The sequence below is a fragment of the Trichosurus vulpecula genome, chromosome 4, assembly GCF_011100635.1.
Source record: "Trichosurus vulpecula isolate mTriVul1 chromosome 4, mTriVul1.pri, whole genome shotgun sequence".
Lineage (NCBI taxonomy): Eukaryota > Metazoa > Chordata > Mammalia > Diprotodontia > Phalangeridae > Trichosurus > Trichosurus vulpecula.
In genome coordinates this window covers 429,817,279-429,830,982 of record NC_050576.1, presented here as the reverse complement: position 1 = coordinate 429,830,982, position 13,704 = coordinate 429,817,279, and the positions used below count along the sequence as shown (strand labels likewise).

At 42.6% G+C, this 13,704-nt stretch overlaps 1 protein-coding gene across 1 annotated transcript in view; it reads left to right on the top strand.

Moving 5' to 3' along the window:
• The first annotated feature begins 9,109 nt into the window (after positions 1–9,109).
• LOC118849113 (arylacetamide deacetylase-like) overlaps positions 9,110–13,704 on the top strand; it is a 33,112-nt gene continuing 28,517 nt past the window's right edge. Inside the window, exon 1 of the mRNA XM_036758200.1 lies at positions 9,110–9,319. Coding sequence (XP_036614095.1) covers positions 9,182–9,319 — 138 coding nt within the window. The 5' untranslated portion in view covers positions 9,110–9,181. The remainder of the gene's footprint in view (positions 9,320–13,704) is intronic.

Here is a 13,704-nt window from a genome sequence, read left to right as displayed (position 1 = left end):
CTTCAAGGGCTAAGCACTGGAACTAAGTGCTAAGAGCCCATTTTGCTTACCAACACACACACCTACAAAACATATACAAGGCAAACAAAAGTCATGAGGGGGGCACACTAGGGGTAGGAAGAGGCTGGTTAGGTTAATTAACATAAATTTGTACCCAGTCAGCACTCCTTTTTTGGGTGGTTTTCCCTATCATTAATTGGCAGTAAGTGAGGAGGAGCAGAGAAGGTTGATGATCAAAGTCATCCAGGGTTGGCATTTGGCAAGGCATGAGCAGTGAGAGGACTCAAGATTGGGAAGAGGAAAAAGGGAAATCACATTATGGGGGATAGCCTTAGAGAACACTGAAGGCAGAAATTACTGCAAGACATGGTCAAAGATTCGTAAAACTTTTGAAACATGAGAGACAGAAAAAACAATGTAGTCTATGCCTTGGCACAGGCTGTTTCCTAGACCTGGAATATACCCACCCTGCCCTTTTTAGAATCCATAGCTTCCTTCAGAGCACATTCAGTCAATGAATATTTGTTATGCACCTACTATGTGCCAGATACTAAGCTAAGTGCTGGGGATACAAAAAGGCACAAAACGTCTCTATTCTCAAGGAGCTTATAATCCCCATAAACCATTGCCCTCCTCCTACCTTCCCTGTTATCCTGGAGAGCAACATCATTTTCCAGTCCCCAGCTTCACAGCTTATAAGTCACCCCAGATTCCTCTCTATCCCTCATTCCCCCATTCAAACTGTTGCCAAGGCCTTTAGATTTCACCTCTTCATCATCTTTCTTCTCTCCTCTGATGCTGCCCCCACGCCCCCATTATGGTGCAGGCCCTCCTCACCTCATACCTGGACCATTGCAACAGCTGCTGGTGGGTCTGCCTGTCCCAAGTTCTTCCCCACTCCAATCCATCTTACACTCAGTCACTAATGTGCTTCTTCTTAAACACTCTCCCCTCCAATAATCTCCAGTAGCTCCCTACTGCCTCAAGGATCAAATACAAAGTACTCTGCTTGGCATTCAGAGCCCTTCATAGCCCACCCTTCCCACCTTTCCACTTTACTCCTTGATAGCTACACTTTGATCCAGTGACCCTGCTCTCTGTATTGTTCTATGAACAAGTCACTCCATCTCTCAACTCTTGGCATTTTCTCTGTCCCCCACGCCTGGAAGGCTGTCCCTCCTCATCTCTACTGCCTGCCTTCCTTTGTTACCTTCAAGTTACAACTAAAATCCCATCTTCTAGAGGAAGCTTTCCCCACTCCTGCTTGATTTTAGTGCCTTCTCTTTGAAAATTTATTTCCTAGTAATTCTGTATGTAGCTTAGGTTATCTATACTTGTCTGCCTGTTATCTCTTCCATTAGATTGTAGACTCTGTCAGGATAGAGACTGTCTTGTGCCTCTTTTTGTATCCCTAGAATTTAACACAATGCCTGTGACATAGTAGGTGCTTAGTAAATGTTTATCGACTGAGGAGGATATGAGTTCCAGGGATTTGGGGGGACAGCCAGTTCAAAGGCACAAAGAATATTGTGTGTGACAAGCAGTGAACAGGCTACTGTGACTGGACCAAAGAGTAATTTAAGGCAAGTAATGTGTGACAATCATGGACAGATTGGCAGGGGCCATGTTGTGGAGAGCCAAGGGTAAACTATATTTTGTATTCAATCCAAAGGTAAAAAATGACAGCAATGTGGGTGAGGGGTGAAGTGGGGGTGAGAGGGGTGAGGAATTGATATGATCCAAGCCCTGCTTTAGGAATAGATATCACTTTGGTAAGTGTAGGCAGTATAGCTTGGGGAGTAGAGACTGGAAGCAGGGACACCAATGAGGAGACCAATGAAATATTCTGGGTGGGAAGTGATGTGGGTATGAACTAGGATGTGGCCTCATAAGCGGAAAGAAGGATGGGTGGGGGAGATGTTGAGGAGCTGGAATTATGAAATTGGAAATGATTAGATACTGGGGGTGAGGAAGAGTAAATAGTCAAGGATGGCTCAAAGGGTGATAGTGCCCTCATGAGAGATAGAAGGGAGTCTGTTGAATTTGAGATGCATATGAGTTAACTTCTGGGTAAGCAGGATAGTAAAGACCTTTCAGAAAATCCAAATGAGTGGGATACTAAAACCTTTCATAAAATCTAAATCTCATTTTTCTGCTTCATTTTTCTGTAAGACAACATAATGACCATGGGATCCTCTGGGGATAAGAATAAGGACACAGGATGCTTACATCCACATATTTACCTAAGGGTAAGGGGCCTGAAAGAGGAAAGGAGATGCCAGAAAAAAAAACAGATGCAAACCATGTCAGAAGATGTAAGAATGGTGAGAGACTAGGCTCACCATCTGTTGCAGATGTAAGAATGGTGGGAGACTAAGCCCGTCATCCATTGCAGATGTAAGAACGGTGGGAAAGACTGGTTTTGTCATCTGTTACAGGTGCAAGAATTATTGGGAGACGAGGTTTGTCAAAAATAACCTGCATCTGCTTGTCAAGATAACTATACCTTTTGTTCTTTGTTATTGTCATTGGGGTAGATTTGTCGCTTCCCAGATTGTACCCTCAAGGATCTTGATTTTGAGCAGAGAGGAAGGGGGTCGGGAAGGAGAAATTTGCGTTAGGTCCTATATAAGAAACTGTATTATCTGTGCTTAGTGTGCTCTGACACTGACAGAACTCTTGATGTGATGAGTTGCCCTTTCTTGCGAGATCGTAATAAAATTTCTTTCTACTTTCTACCTTGAGAAGCCTCTGAGTTTAATTCTGGGATAAAGTTGCTGTCCCACACATGGGTAATAGCCACAGGCAGTGGGTGATTCAGGGTTATAGCGCAGAGAAGGATCTAGGGCAGGTGTGGGCAGACACTATCTTTCCAGTCTTTTTAGAATACACATAGAACCATATACTGAGCCAATGGTTCTCAAAATGTGGTCTGGGGGTACCTGAGAGTCCTCAAGACATTTTTAGGGAGCCTGTGAGGTCAAAACTATTTTGATAATGTTAAGGTATTTTGATTTCTAATATAGTAATTAGCAACAACTATAATCCATATAAATAAGAGCTCTTTGGGGGATCCTCAATAATTTTTAAGAGTGTGAGGGGGTCCCAAGACCAAACCATTTGCAAACCACTCTACCGAGCTGTCTAATGGCAGTCCCCAGAATTGCCTTGGAAGATGGTTAATTTGTCTATTAGCAAGGAGGTAAACAAAGTTACATCTAGCCTTCTCTGCCTGGGTTCATATATAGGTATAAGAGTTTAGTGATTTGGGTTCCTGGTAGGAAGTTTGACAATTGTCACCAGGTTCAGCAATTCACCTGGTCCCTTAAACTTTTCTTCCCCAGTTGATTTGCATGGCAAACAGGGAATATGGTGGTAGTGGTGATGTCACCATCAGGAGATAGATTTCTACCCTTGAGAATTAAAGGGTCATAGACATAAGGAGAATAAACCAAGAAAGAATAAGAACCAGCTAAGTGTTCATAGACAAGTAGGGGTAATATATATCAGACCTTTCTAAACTTCTCTATGTGTGTATATACATGTGCATGTTGTATTCCTTGTGGACCTGTGGTTTTATCTATTGTGCCAGATCTGGCCTTTCATTTCTGGCTAAACCCATTGAGAAGTGGACAATGGGAGTCCCTGCTTCCTCTCCTCTCACTCACTTCTAAACTCTCTACAATCTGGCTTCTGCCCTAGCCATCCAACTGAAACTGTTCTCTCCAAGATCACTAAGGATCACTTAATTGCTAAATCCAATGGCCCTTTCTCAGCCCGAATCCTTGAGCATTTTCCCTGGTGGAACTCAGGCCTGGAATGCCCTCCCTCCCCCTCACCAATTCCTGCCTTCCTTGAAATTCCATCTTCTGCAGGAAATCTTTCCCTGTTCTTAATTCTAGTGCTTTCCCTCTGTTGATTATCTCCAACTCCTCTTCCTATAGCTTCTATGAACCAATTGTCTCCTTTGTTAGGCTGAGTTCCTTGAGAGAAGAGACATCTTTTTTGGGGGGGAGGGTCTTTCTTTCCATCCCCAGTACATAGCATGGTGTGTGGTACATGGTTGGTGCTCAGTAAATGCTTACTGATTGATTGACTCCTTCCCTTCTTCACAGTCTGAATTTCGTCTTTCTTGTCCTCCTGTCATCCCCTAAAAAGGAACATTGGGAGGAGCTTCAGAAATTATCTAATCTAATCCCTTCTTTCAGTCAACAAGGAAACTGCCATCCAGGGAAATGAGATCAAAGTCTAAAGGGCCATGCTAAGGAGAGCTCCCATCCACAAAGCACTCTAAGTACGTAGTTGCTTACACATGGTCTCCCCCAGTAGAAAGCATGCTCCTTGAGGCTGGATCTGATAGCTGCATTGTTTGTGTTTCCTTCATACCATGCCTGCCCATGGTAGGTGTTTAATCAATTCACTTTGACTTGACTTTATTCTATCTGGGGGCTCTGAGCTAAACAAAACAAAGGTCATGGCAATCCAGCTCTCCATGCCTCGGTTACTGTGGCAAAGGTGATATTTGGCCTGTGGGAGGGATAGCCCAACAGTGGCCTGGCTTCATTCCAGCAATGGGCTGAGCCTCTTTTCCCCAGAGCTTGGTCCTTCAGTCTTTGAATGAAAGTCCCTGTGAGAGGTGCTAGGCCCCATCATAAGAGCCAGTGATCACTTGGTCATTCTTCAGGAGCTTTCCAGCTTAGGGAGGCCTGAATTACTCTGACCATTTCTCCAGGCTTTTCCTTCTGAAGCCTTAATTTTCATTTTCTCTTGTCTGGCATTTCTTTCCCTAATCTCATCACTCTACAACAGTGAGGAAGGGGCAGGATGCTGTTAACACTGATTTGCGTATTTCGAGTCATGGACAGATGATTCCCTTTGAAGCACACAAGCCGAGTCACTATAATGGGGCCTTAGCCTTGTTTCTTCTGCTTTCGCTGTCATTAGGGGCTTCTTTTTGTCTGGAGCCATATTCACACGTGTGTATACGTATTTTTTTCCATTTTGTCAGATTATACCTCTTTTTAAAAATTAATGTATTTATTTTTAGTTTTCAACATTCACTTCCATAAGATTCTGAGTTTTAAATTTTCTGCCCCTCCCTGTCCTCCTCCCGCCCCAAGATGGTGTGAAATCTGATGTAGGCTCTACATATATATGAGTGTATTATTTTTGCATGCAGGTAATGAACGTCCTCATCTGTACAATGAGCCAGGAGAAGTAAACAGAAAACCATTCCAGTATCTTTGCCAAGAAAACCCCAAATGGCGTCACCAAAATTCACGTGCGATTGAAACTAACTCAACAACATCAGTGACCATATACTGTACAAAGCCGAGCCTCACAACAAGTCAGGCAGCTAGGGACAATTGTTATCCCCCACTTTACCTTTGGGCAAATCGGGGCAAGCAGAGGTTAAGTGACTTGCCCAGTGTCACCCAGATAGTGAGCAGGACTTGCTGGCTCCAGGTATAAAATTCTATCTGACAAGCCACCAGTTACTTTTGACAGTGAAACTTATTGGGATCAAATGTCCTATACATGGTTTTACAACCTCTAAGTGGCAGATTGGAACCCAGGTTTTCAAAGTTCATATCCAATATTCTGTCTGCTCTACCACTTGTCTCTAGCTCAGGAACTTTTCATTTTTATTGGCACTCTGGGGAAACCTAGGTCCTCTTGTGAGAATCTGGTTTGAAATGCATAAGGTAAAACACACAGGATTACAAAAGATACTAATTATAATGCAATACAGCAATTCACTTATTTATCTATTCCAAGTCCATGGAGTTCTTGACATCTGCCCTGAGAAGCCTGGGAGTGGGAGTGGGGTCGGGAACGTCTGTGGAGCCCAGGCTAAGAACCCTACTCTAATTCAAGCCCTATTACAAGCACCTGGTGTCTCTGGGAATGGAGCACTGGCTTTGAACTCAAGAAGATCTGAGTTCTAATCCAGCCTCAGATATATCCTAGCTGTGTGACCTTGGTCAGGTTACTCTGAAATCTCTGAATGCCTCAGTTTCCTCAACTGTAAAATTGGGGTAATCATAGCATCCCCCTCCCATGGTGGTTGTGGATTAGATAAAGCACTTGTGAGGAGTTCTTAGCACAATGCCTAGCATACAGTAGGTGCTACATAAATGCTTATTTTTCTTGCCAGGACTAATACAGTTTACTAACTTTTGCCTTTTGCCAGTCTCTCAATCCATTCTCCACAGCTGGCAGAGTCAGGCTCCCAGTGCCTTACTCAGCTCAGAAACCTTAATAGCTTCCTGCTGCCTAATGAATCAAACCTCAAGTCTTGAGCCTGACATTCAAGGCCTTCTGAAATTTGCCTGCAACTTATTACTTTTCCTAGCCTTATCTGAATCCCTTTTGTAGATTCTAGACAAACTGTACTGCTTTTCCTCAAATTCCACTCAGACTCTCCTGCTTTTTCTTACCCCTGTAAGACTCTAGCTCTCCCATTTGTATTGGGTGAAATCCCTGAAAGACTCCTATCCTAAAGACCCAGGTCAAAGTCAGCTCTACCTTTAAGCCTTCCCAGATCTCCACAGTCAATGTTTGTGGGGATTATAATTGCCCAATCTGCAAGAAAAGCCACTGAGGGCAGAGCTCTGAGACAAAGGCACTTTATTAAAGCATCCATGGCCCCTCCACTGAAGAGGACCTCAGATCTAAGAAGACCACTTCCTCTGGGGCTTTAGTTTTATTATGCTTGATACTTGGGCAATACAGGTGAAGCAGACCAAAAACACAGAATCTCATTCGTTGCTAGACCTTGCCCTTGGCCTTCTAGAAGGGTCTGCATAAAATACAGAATCCCATTGGTTGACAAACAGGCTAGTGAGCAGACCTTAAGAGACCTATCTTGACCTTTCAGGAGTTACTACTAAGCCAATATGCAGACTCATGGGGTTGGGCTGATAACTTGATGTCAAAGCATCTACATGGGCTGACAGTTTGGTAGAAGGGCAGACCACAGTCTGAAAACCAGGGTCACTCATTGGCTACATGGTTATGGTCATTTCCTCATGTTGGGCAATAGTGGGATGACAAGAGATGAGGGGGCAACCAACATATCTGGGGTCCTTTTTATGTGAGTCACTTCTCTCATGCTGGGCTTGGCCACCATAACAAGGAAATCAAGTTTGGAGGTCTTCTGGTTAGCTTCCTATAATTGAGCAAATAAACTTACAATCTGCAGGTCACAACTCTGAGACTTATTATCAGAATTTATAGTCACCACCCCCATTGAATCATATGAAATTGATTAGTACTGCAATAAATAGGGGTACAATAAATCATCTATCACAGACTTCTTCTTTGGAGCTCATGTGACATTTTGTTGTATCACTCAGAAACCTTGTTCCCTCTAGTAGATAGTTCCATGGTTGTCCTTGGATGCCCTCTCCAGGGTGAGTTGCTCCTCTTCAACACAGGGTGCAAGGCTGGCAGTTGGCCTGCCCTTTGCTCTCCACCGATACTTACAGATCCCTCCCCATGACTCCCACACTCTACAGTTTTCTGTCCCTTGAGCTCCACTGCAATCATCTGTGTAACACCCCCCCCCCACCTCTTCTCAGGGCTTTTAGTATCTGGCTCACAGCATTCTCCATTGCCAGTCTGGCCCTTAAGCTTGCAGACTATAGTATTCATTAAAGTCCTCTTGAACAGCCTGGATTTCCTGTTCATTAATCTCATGACCCAAGATTCATGTCAGTCACCCAATGAAATGGGCAAAGTTCAGATGCTAAGATCACAGACAATGATGAGCCTGCAGTAGATTGCCACATGAACCTATGGAGACAGTGCCCACATTGCTGAGAGAGCAGGCACGTTGACATTTTGAAAGATAAGCTTTGAGGCTCCATTGAGAAGGGCATAGTATGCAAATGTTACTTTTTATAGAGGCTCAAACAAGGGCCTTGGAGTCAGGAAAGACCTTTGTTAGAATCCCACCACCTCCCTCATACATGACACAGTTCAATTTAAGTTCTTGGAATCTCATCTCAACTGAAAAATGGAAATCACATTTCATATAGCACCTACCTCAGTGGGTTTTCATGAGGATCACATGAGTTACATTTTACAAATCATAAAACATTTTGTGTGTCAGCTATTCTTACCATGATTTTTATAGAATATATACCTGGAGTCAGGAAGACCTGAGTTCAAATCTAGCCTCAGACCCTTCCTATCTGGGTGATCCTAGGCAAGTCACTTCACTCTGTCTTAAAATGAGGACATAATACTGCTGACCCCCTACCCCCAAGGTTATTGGTAGCAGCAAGTGAAATCATATCTGTCAAATGCTTTGCAAATCTTAAAGCACTATATAGATGTTAGCTAACTCTGTTTTTATTGCTATTGTGGCAGGCATGTCGATAAACAGATTGCAGCTAGATCCTAGAAAAAGCTTCCTAAAGGTTGCTGCTCACCCCCTGGTAATAGGCTGCTCCAAGAGGCAGGCAGTGGCTCCCCAGGAGCAGAGGTCTTTAGGCTTCTGTCAGGAGCATTCTAGAGGAGATTTCTGGCCAGACCCAGATTTGACCAATAGCCTCTCTAAGCCCCCGTCGAATTCGGAGATTCTGGAACTCTCTGATCCCCTCCTCCTCACATTATCTGAAGCCCTTTGGGGGCCCGGGCCAGGACTCCCACTTATTCCCTCTGCTGGTTTCAAAGCAGCCATCTGCACAGTGCAGGTCCTCAGTGAGTGCCTGGTGCTGGGCTGGCTCCAGCTGTGCTCGGGTCCAAACTGGCCCAGAAAGAGCCAGGGGGAGGGCTTTGTGGTCCAGAGGTAGCTAGGGCGTCAATATTCTCAAGGTTCACTGGTAGGTTGGGCGCCTGGGCATTCATTGGGGAGAATTCTCTGCTGGGAGTCTGGGACAATTTTCACTTCTTTTTGTTAATATCACGGCAGGCCTTGGACTCTGCCTGGGGGCAGCTCAAATAACCCTCCTCTTGGGCCAGACACAGCCTTGGCTGCCCAGTAGGGGAAAGGTCAGGGAGGAGAAAGAGGAAGAGGAGGAGATGGAGGATAAGGACAAGTAGGAGGAGGACGACTAGATGGAGGAGAAGGAGAAGGAGGAGAAGAAGGGGGAGGAGAAGGAACAGCAGCAGCAGCAGAAGTAGAAGCAGCACCAGCAGCAGCAGCAGCAGCAGCAGCAGCAGCAGCAGCAACATGGGAAAGAAGCCTTTGTCCCTGCTGATTTCTTGTGCCCTTCTTGCCTACTTTGTGTACACTCCTGTCCCAGAAAACATCGAACAACCATGGAAAGTGATGATTGCCTGGGCTCTGGTTAGAGTTCACATCCAAGTGGTAAGTGGAGAATTTGGTCAGCTCTGTGTGTCAAAGTGAAATGCTGCCAGGAAGGAAAATGAGAACACTTCCCAGGGACCTGGCACTCTTGTATTTGCCAGTGTTAAAATATTTTCTTTTTTAAAAAAGCAGAATATTTCAAAGCGATCTAGCTTGAGATTCCTACCAAAGATAGACAGTTTAGTGCAGAAGTTCCTAAAGTTATTTGACCTACTGCCCCCTTTAAAAAATACTCAGCACACCCCTGGAAATCTTTAACTCTTTATTGTTTTTATGGAAATTTGCATCATTTCAAAAAATTATGAAATATTTTTTTTCAAAATGACATATTAAATTTAATAATTTATTGTAAATTTGTGGGTTTTTCCTGCACTGAAATTTTGGTGACACAACATTGCATTATGTAACCAATAGTATCATATTGTAAACAAGTCATTACATGCACATATTTCCGCTGATGCATGATGGACTTCCTGATGTTGTGTAAAGCTGCCAACACTTGATTGTTAAGACCTGCTGGTGGACTTGACCCCTAATCAGTTATAACTTGCATTTTGTGTGTTTATTTGGAAAATAATGTAATCACTACGACTTTAACTCAGTTATACAATAGATGAAACATGGATGAAAGGTTTTTCAAAATTTTCTTCTCTTTTCTTCTTTCTTTATGCTTCCACCACCCATTATTTTTATTCGATGCCCCCCAATTACACTTGAGGCAACTACTGCCTCTCAATTGTTCCAGCACCCCCAGGGGGTGGTATCACGCACTTTGGGAACCTGTGTAGTTACATAATGATGAATGGTTTTCTTATCTTGTCTAACTCCAACCAGGCTACCATACATACCTTCCCTCTTTTTTGTAGTCTTCCCTTTTCCGGCTACCTTTTATATGTTTCCTTTCTTCTTTAGAATGGTAAGCTCCTTGAAGGAAAGAGTTGTTTTGATTGCTTGCAATTATATCCTAGTGCTTAACACTGTGTCTGGTACACAGCAAGCAATTAATAAATGGTCATTCTGTGCATCTCTCTGTCTTTCTGTCTGCCTTCTAGTCTATTTTTCTTTCTTTCTATCTATGTTTCCATCTTTCTGTCTATCTTCTGTCTGTCTCTTCATCTATCTTTCTGTTCTATCTTTCTATCTGTCTACTAGTCAATCTATCCACCCATTTATTTTATCTATCTACCTATCTATCCACCTATCTATCTATCTACCTATCTATCATGTATCTATTCATCTACCTATATCTGTCTGCCTATCACTTAGCTATCAGAGGAAGCCTTTCACAATCCCCTTCATTACTTGGGCTCCTTCCCTCCTCAAACTCTCCCATTTGCACTTTGCTTTGCACACATTGTTTCCTCTTGATAAAAGCTTTCAGTTCCTTAAGGGCAAGGAGAGATTATTTTTTGTCTTTAGATCTCTTGTGCCTAAAAGCTTGTCCTGCCATAATAGGCATTGGGCACCAGCTTGTTGGGTTGTGGAAATGTTGGTGGAGTAGATTGTACTTGATGGCCAATTCCTTTTTCTGGTCTTAGGTGTCACAAATTTGGCAGGGGGCAGCTGGGTGGCTCAGTGGATAGAGTGTGGGGCCTGGAATCAAAAAGACCTGAGGTCAAATCTGGTCTCAGACACTAACTAGCTGGGTGACCCTTAGCAAGTCACTTTACCCTGTTTGCCTCAGTTTCTTTATCTGTAAAATGAACTAGAGAAGGAAATGGCAAACCACTCCAGTATCTTTGCCAATAAAATCCCAAATGGAGTCATAGAGAATTGGACATGACCAAAATGACTGAACAATCGACACCCTTTCTAAGATGCTGGATTTATTGACCTGGGCAGTTCTATATGGCACCCAATTGCACACTTCAAACAATAATCTTGGATCACAATTATTCACTCAACAAGGAATTTCTAATTGCTTAATAGGTTTGAGTCTCAATGCTATGCACTAGGGAAGCAAAGGAAGGCAATGACAGTCTGTGCCCTTATGAAGCATGTAATCAGAAGAGGGAGACAACTTGCAAACAACTATGTTCATAGAAGAGAGAAGACAGCCAAAGGCTCTAGCCTCCTCTATGAGGGGATAAGCAAGGGAGAATGGAGAGGGCCTCCTGAAGAAGGCGGTAGTTGGGTTAAATCTTCAAGCAATCCCAGGACACTGGAAACAGAGGAGAGAAGGGAGAACATTCTGGAAATGGGGGCAAGCCTGTGCAAAGGCATAAATAGGATTGTGGGAAAGGAAGAGGGAGAAGATCAACAAAGCTGGATTAGAGATTGTGTGAAGGAAATAAAGTATAAAAAGACTGAAAAGGATGTAGGGGTCAGATTGTGAAGAGTTTTACAGGTCAAAAGTCTTTATGTCTGATCCTGTAGTAATAGGGGTTAGCTGAAGGTTGTTGAGCAGAGGAAAGAACATGACTAGGAATGTACATGCTTGGGAAGTTTCTTAATTTATGAAAATTTGGCAAAAGTAGAATTTATTACATGATAGACTGGAGGCAGGGAAGAGAAGGAGATGTATGCTGGAGAGGTTTTGAGGGTAGAAACAGCAAGATTTGGTGATGGATTGGGAGAGAATGAGGAACTGAGGATGCCATGGACATTGCAATCCTAAGTGACTGGCAGGATGATGGCTAAGTAGTAGGGAAGTTCCAAAGAGTGTTTCGTTTTGGGGTGGGACAATGTGTTCTATTTTGGACAAGTCGTGTTTGAGATGTTTATGGGATACTGAGTTTGAGATTTCCAAAAGGCAACTGGTGACAAGTAACTGTAGCTTGGTTGAGAACCTAGGACTGAATATAGAGATCTGGGAATTATCTGCCCAAAAACAATCACTAAATCCATTGGGACTGATGTGATCAACAAGTGAGGCAGTATCCAGAGAAACTCAAAGAGGGCAGAGGGGAGAACTTCAAGTGAAACCAAGAATTCCAAGGTATGACATGGAGAGAAGAACTAGCTAAGGAGCCTGAGGAGGATTGACCAGGTAGAGGGACAACCAGAACAGAATCGTCATGAAAACTCTATAGGAGATAGCATCCAGGAACAGGTGATAACAATGCCAAGTACTGGAGAGACCTCAAGAAGGGTGAGCACCGCGTAAATGCCAGGAGGCTGTGGCACGTTAGAGATTGTTGCTAAGTCTGGACAGGGCAACTTCATTTGAATGAAGAAGGTAGAAGCCAATTTGCAGAGGGTTTAGAAGAGAAGGAAGAAGGAAGAGGAGAAACTGAGTATGGATGGAGTTTTTTTCTCATAAAAATTCCAAACAACATCAAATAAAAGAGAATTTCCATGTATCATAGTAGACTAAACATGGATTGCACATAAAACTGTAAATATTTGTTATGTACCTCTTGCTTTTCTTTTTAAATATTTAGCCCTGCCTCATCCCCTCTCCTTCCCAACAATCCCTAATTTGAAAAAAAAAATGAAATAGTGAAACAAATTCCTCCAGTGGCCATTTCTCCAAATATTTGTCTTAACGGCTCCATCCCCCTTTTCTCTTAGCATATGTGTAGCATATTCAATCCATCCCCCAATAGATGGGCATTCTCTTAACTTCTAATTCTTTCCTTTTAATCTTCCCTCCATTATCCAGATGTTTGATTTCCTCCTAGCAGTTTCTGTTGAATAGTGAGTTTGTACCCAGGCAGCTAGGCTTTTTGTAATTACCCAACATGAGGCAACCAGATTCATTTCCTTCTCTATGTTGTATACCTAGTCTGTTCCACGGATCGACCTATCTCTCTTTTTTCAACCAGTACCAAATCATTCTGGTGATTTCTACTTTGTAGCATAGTTTGAACTCTAGCCTCCTTCCTTTCCACCTTTTTGCCATTCTTTTCCTTACTCTTGTGGCCCTCCAGATGAATTCTGTTATTATTTAACTCTACAAATATAAACATATTGTTTTAGCTCTATAAAGTAATCCTTTGGTAATTTCATTACTGTGATATTGAACCAGTAAATTAATTTAGATAACATTGTAATTTTTATTATATTGGCATGGCCAGAATATGCAAAATTGTTATTTCTCCAACTATTTAGTCTTACTTTATTTCTGCAGAGTGTTTTGTAGTTATATTCCATTAGCTCCCATGTGTCTCGCTGATATACTTCCAAATGCTTTTACTATCTGTAGTTATTATAAACGGAATTTTTTCTCTCTCTTCCTTCTAATGATATACAGGGATGCTAATTATTCATGTGGAATTATTTGATATCCTGTAACTTTGCTGAATTAATATTTGAATTATTTTTTACTCAACTCTTTAGATCACATCATCTACAAAAAGATGTTTTTCTTTCCGCTATAACTGGGTTTATTCTCTTGATTTTTTTTCCTGTCATATTGCAAGGCTAGAATTTTGAATACTATG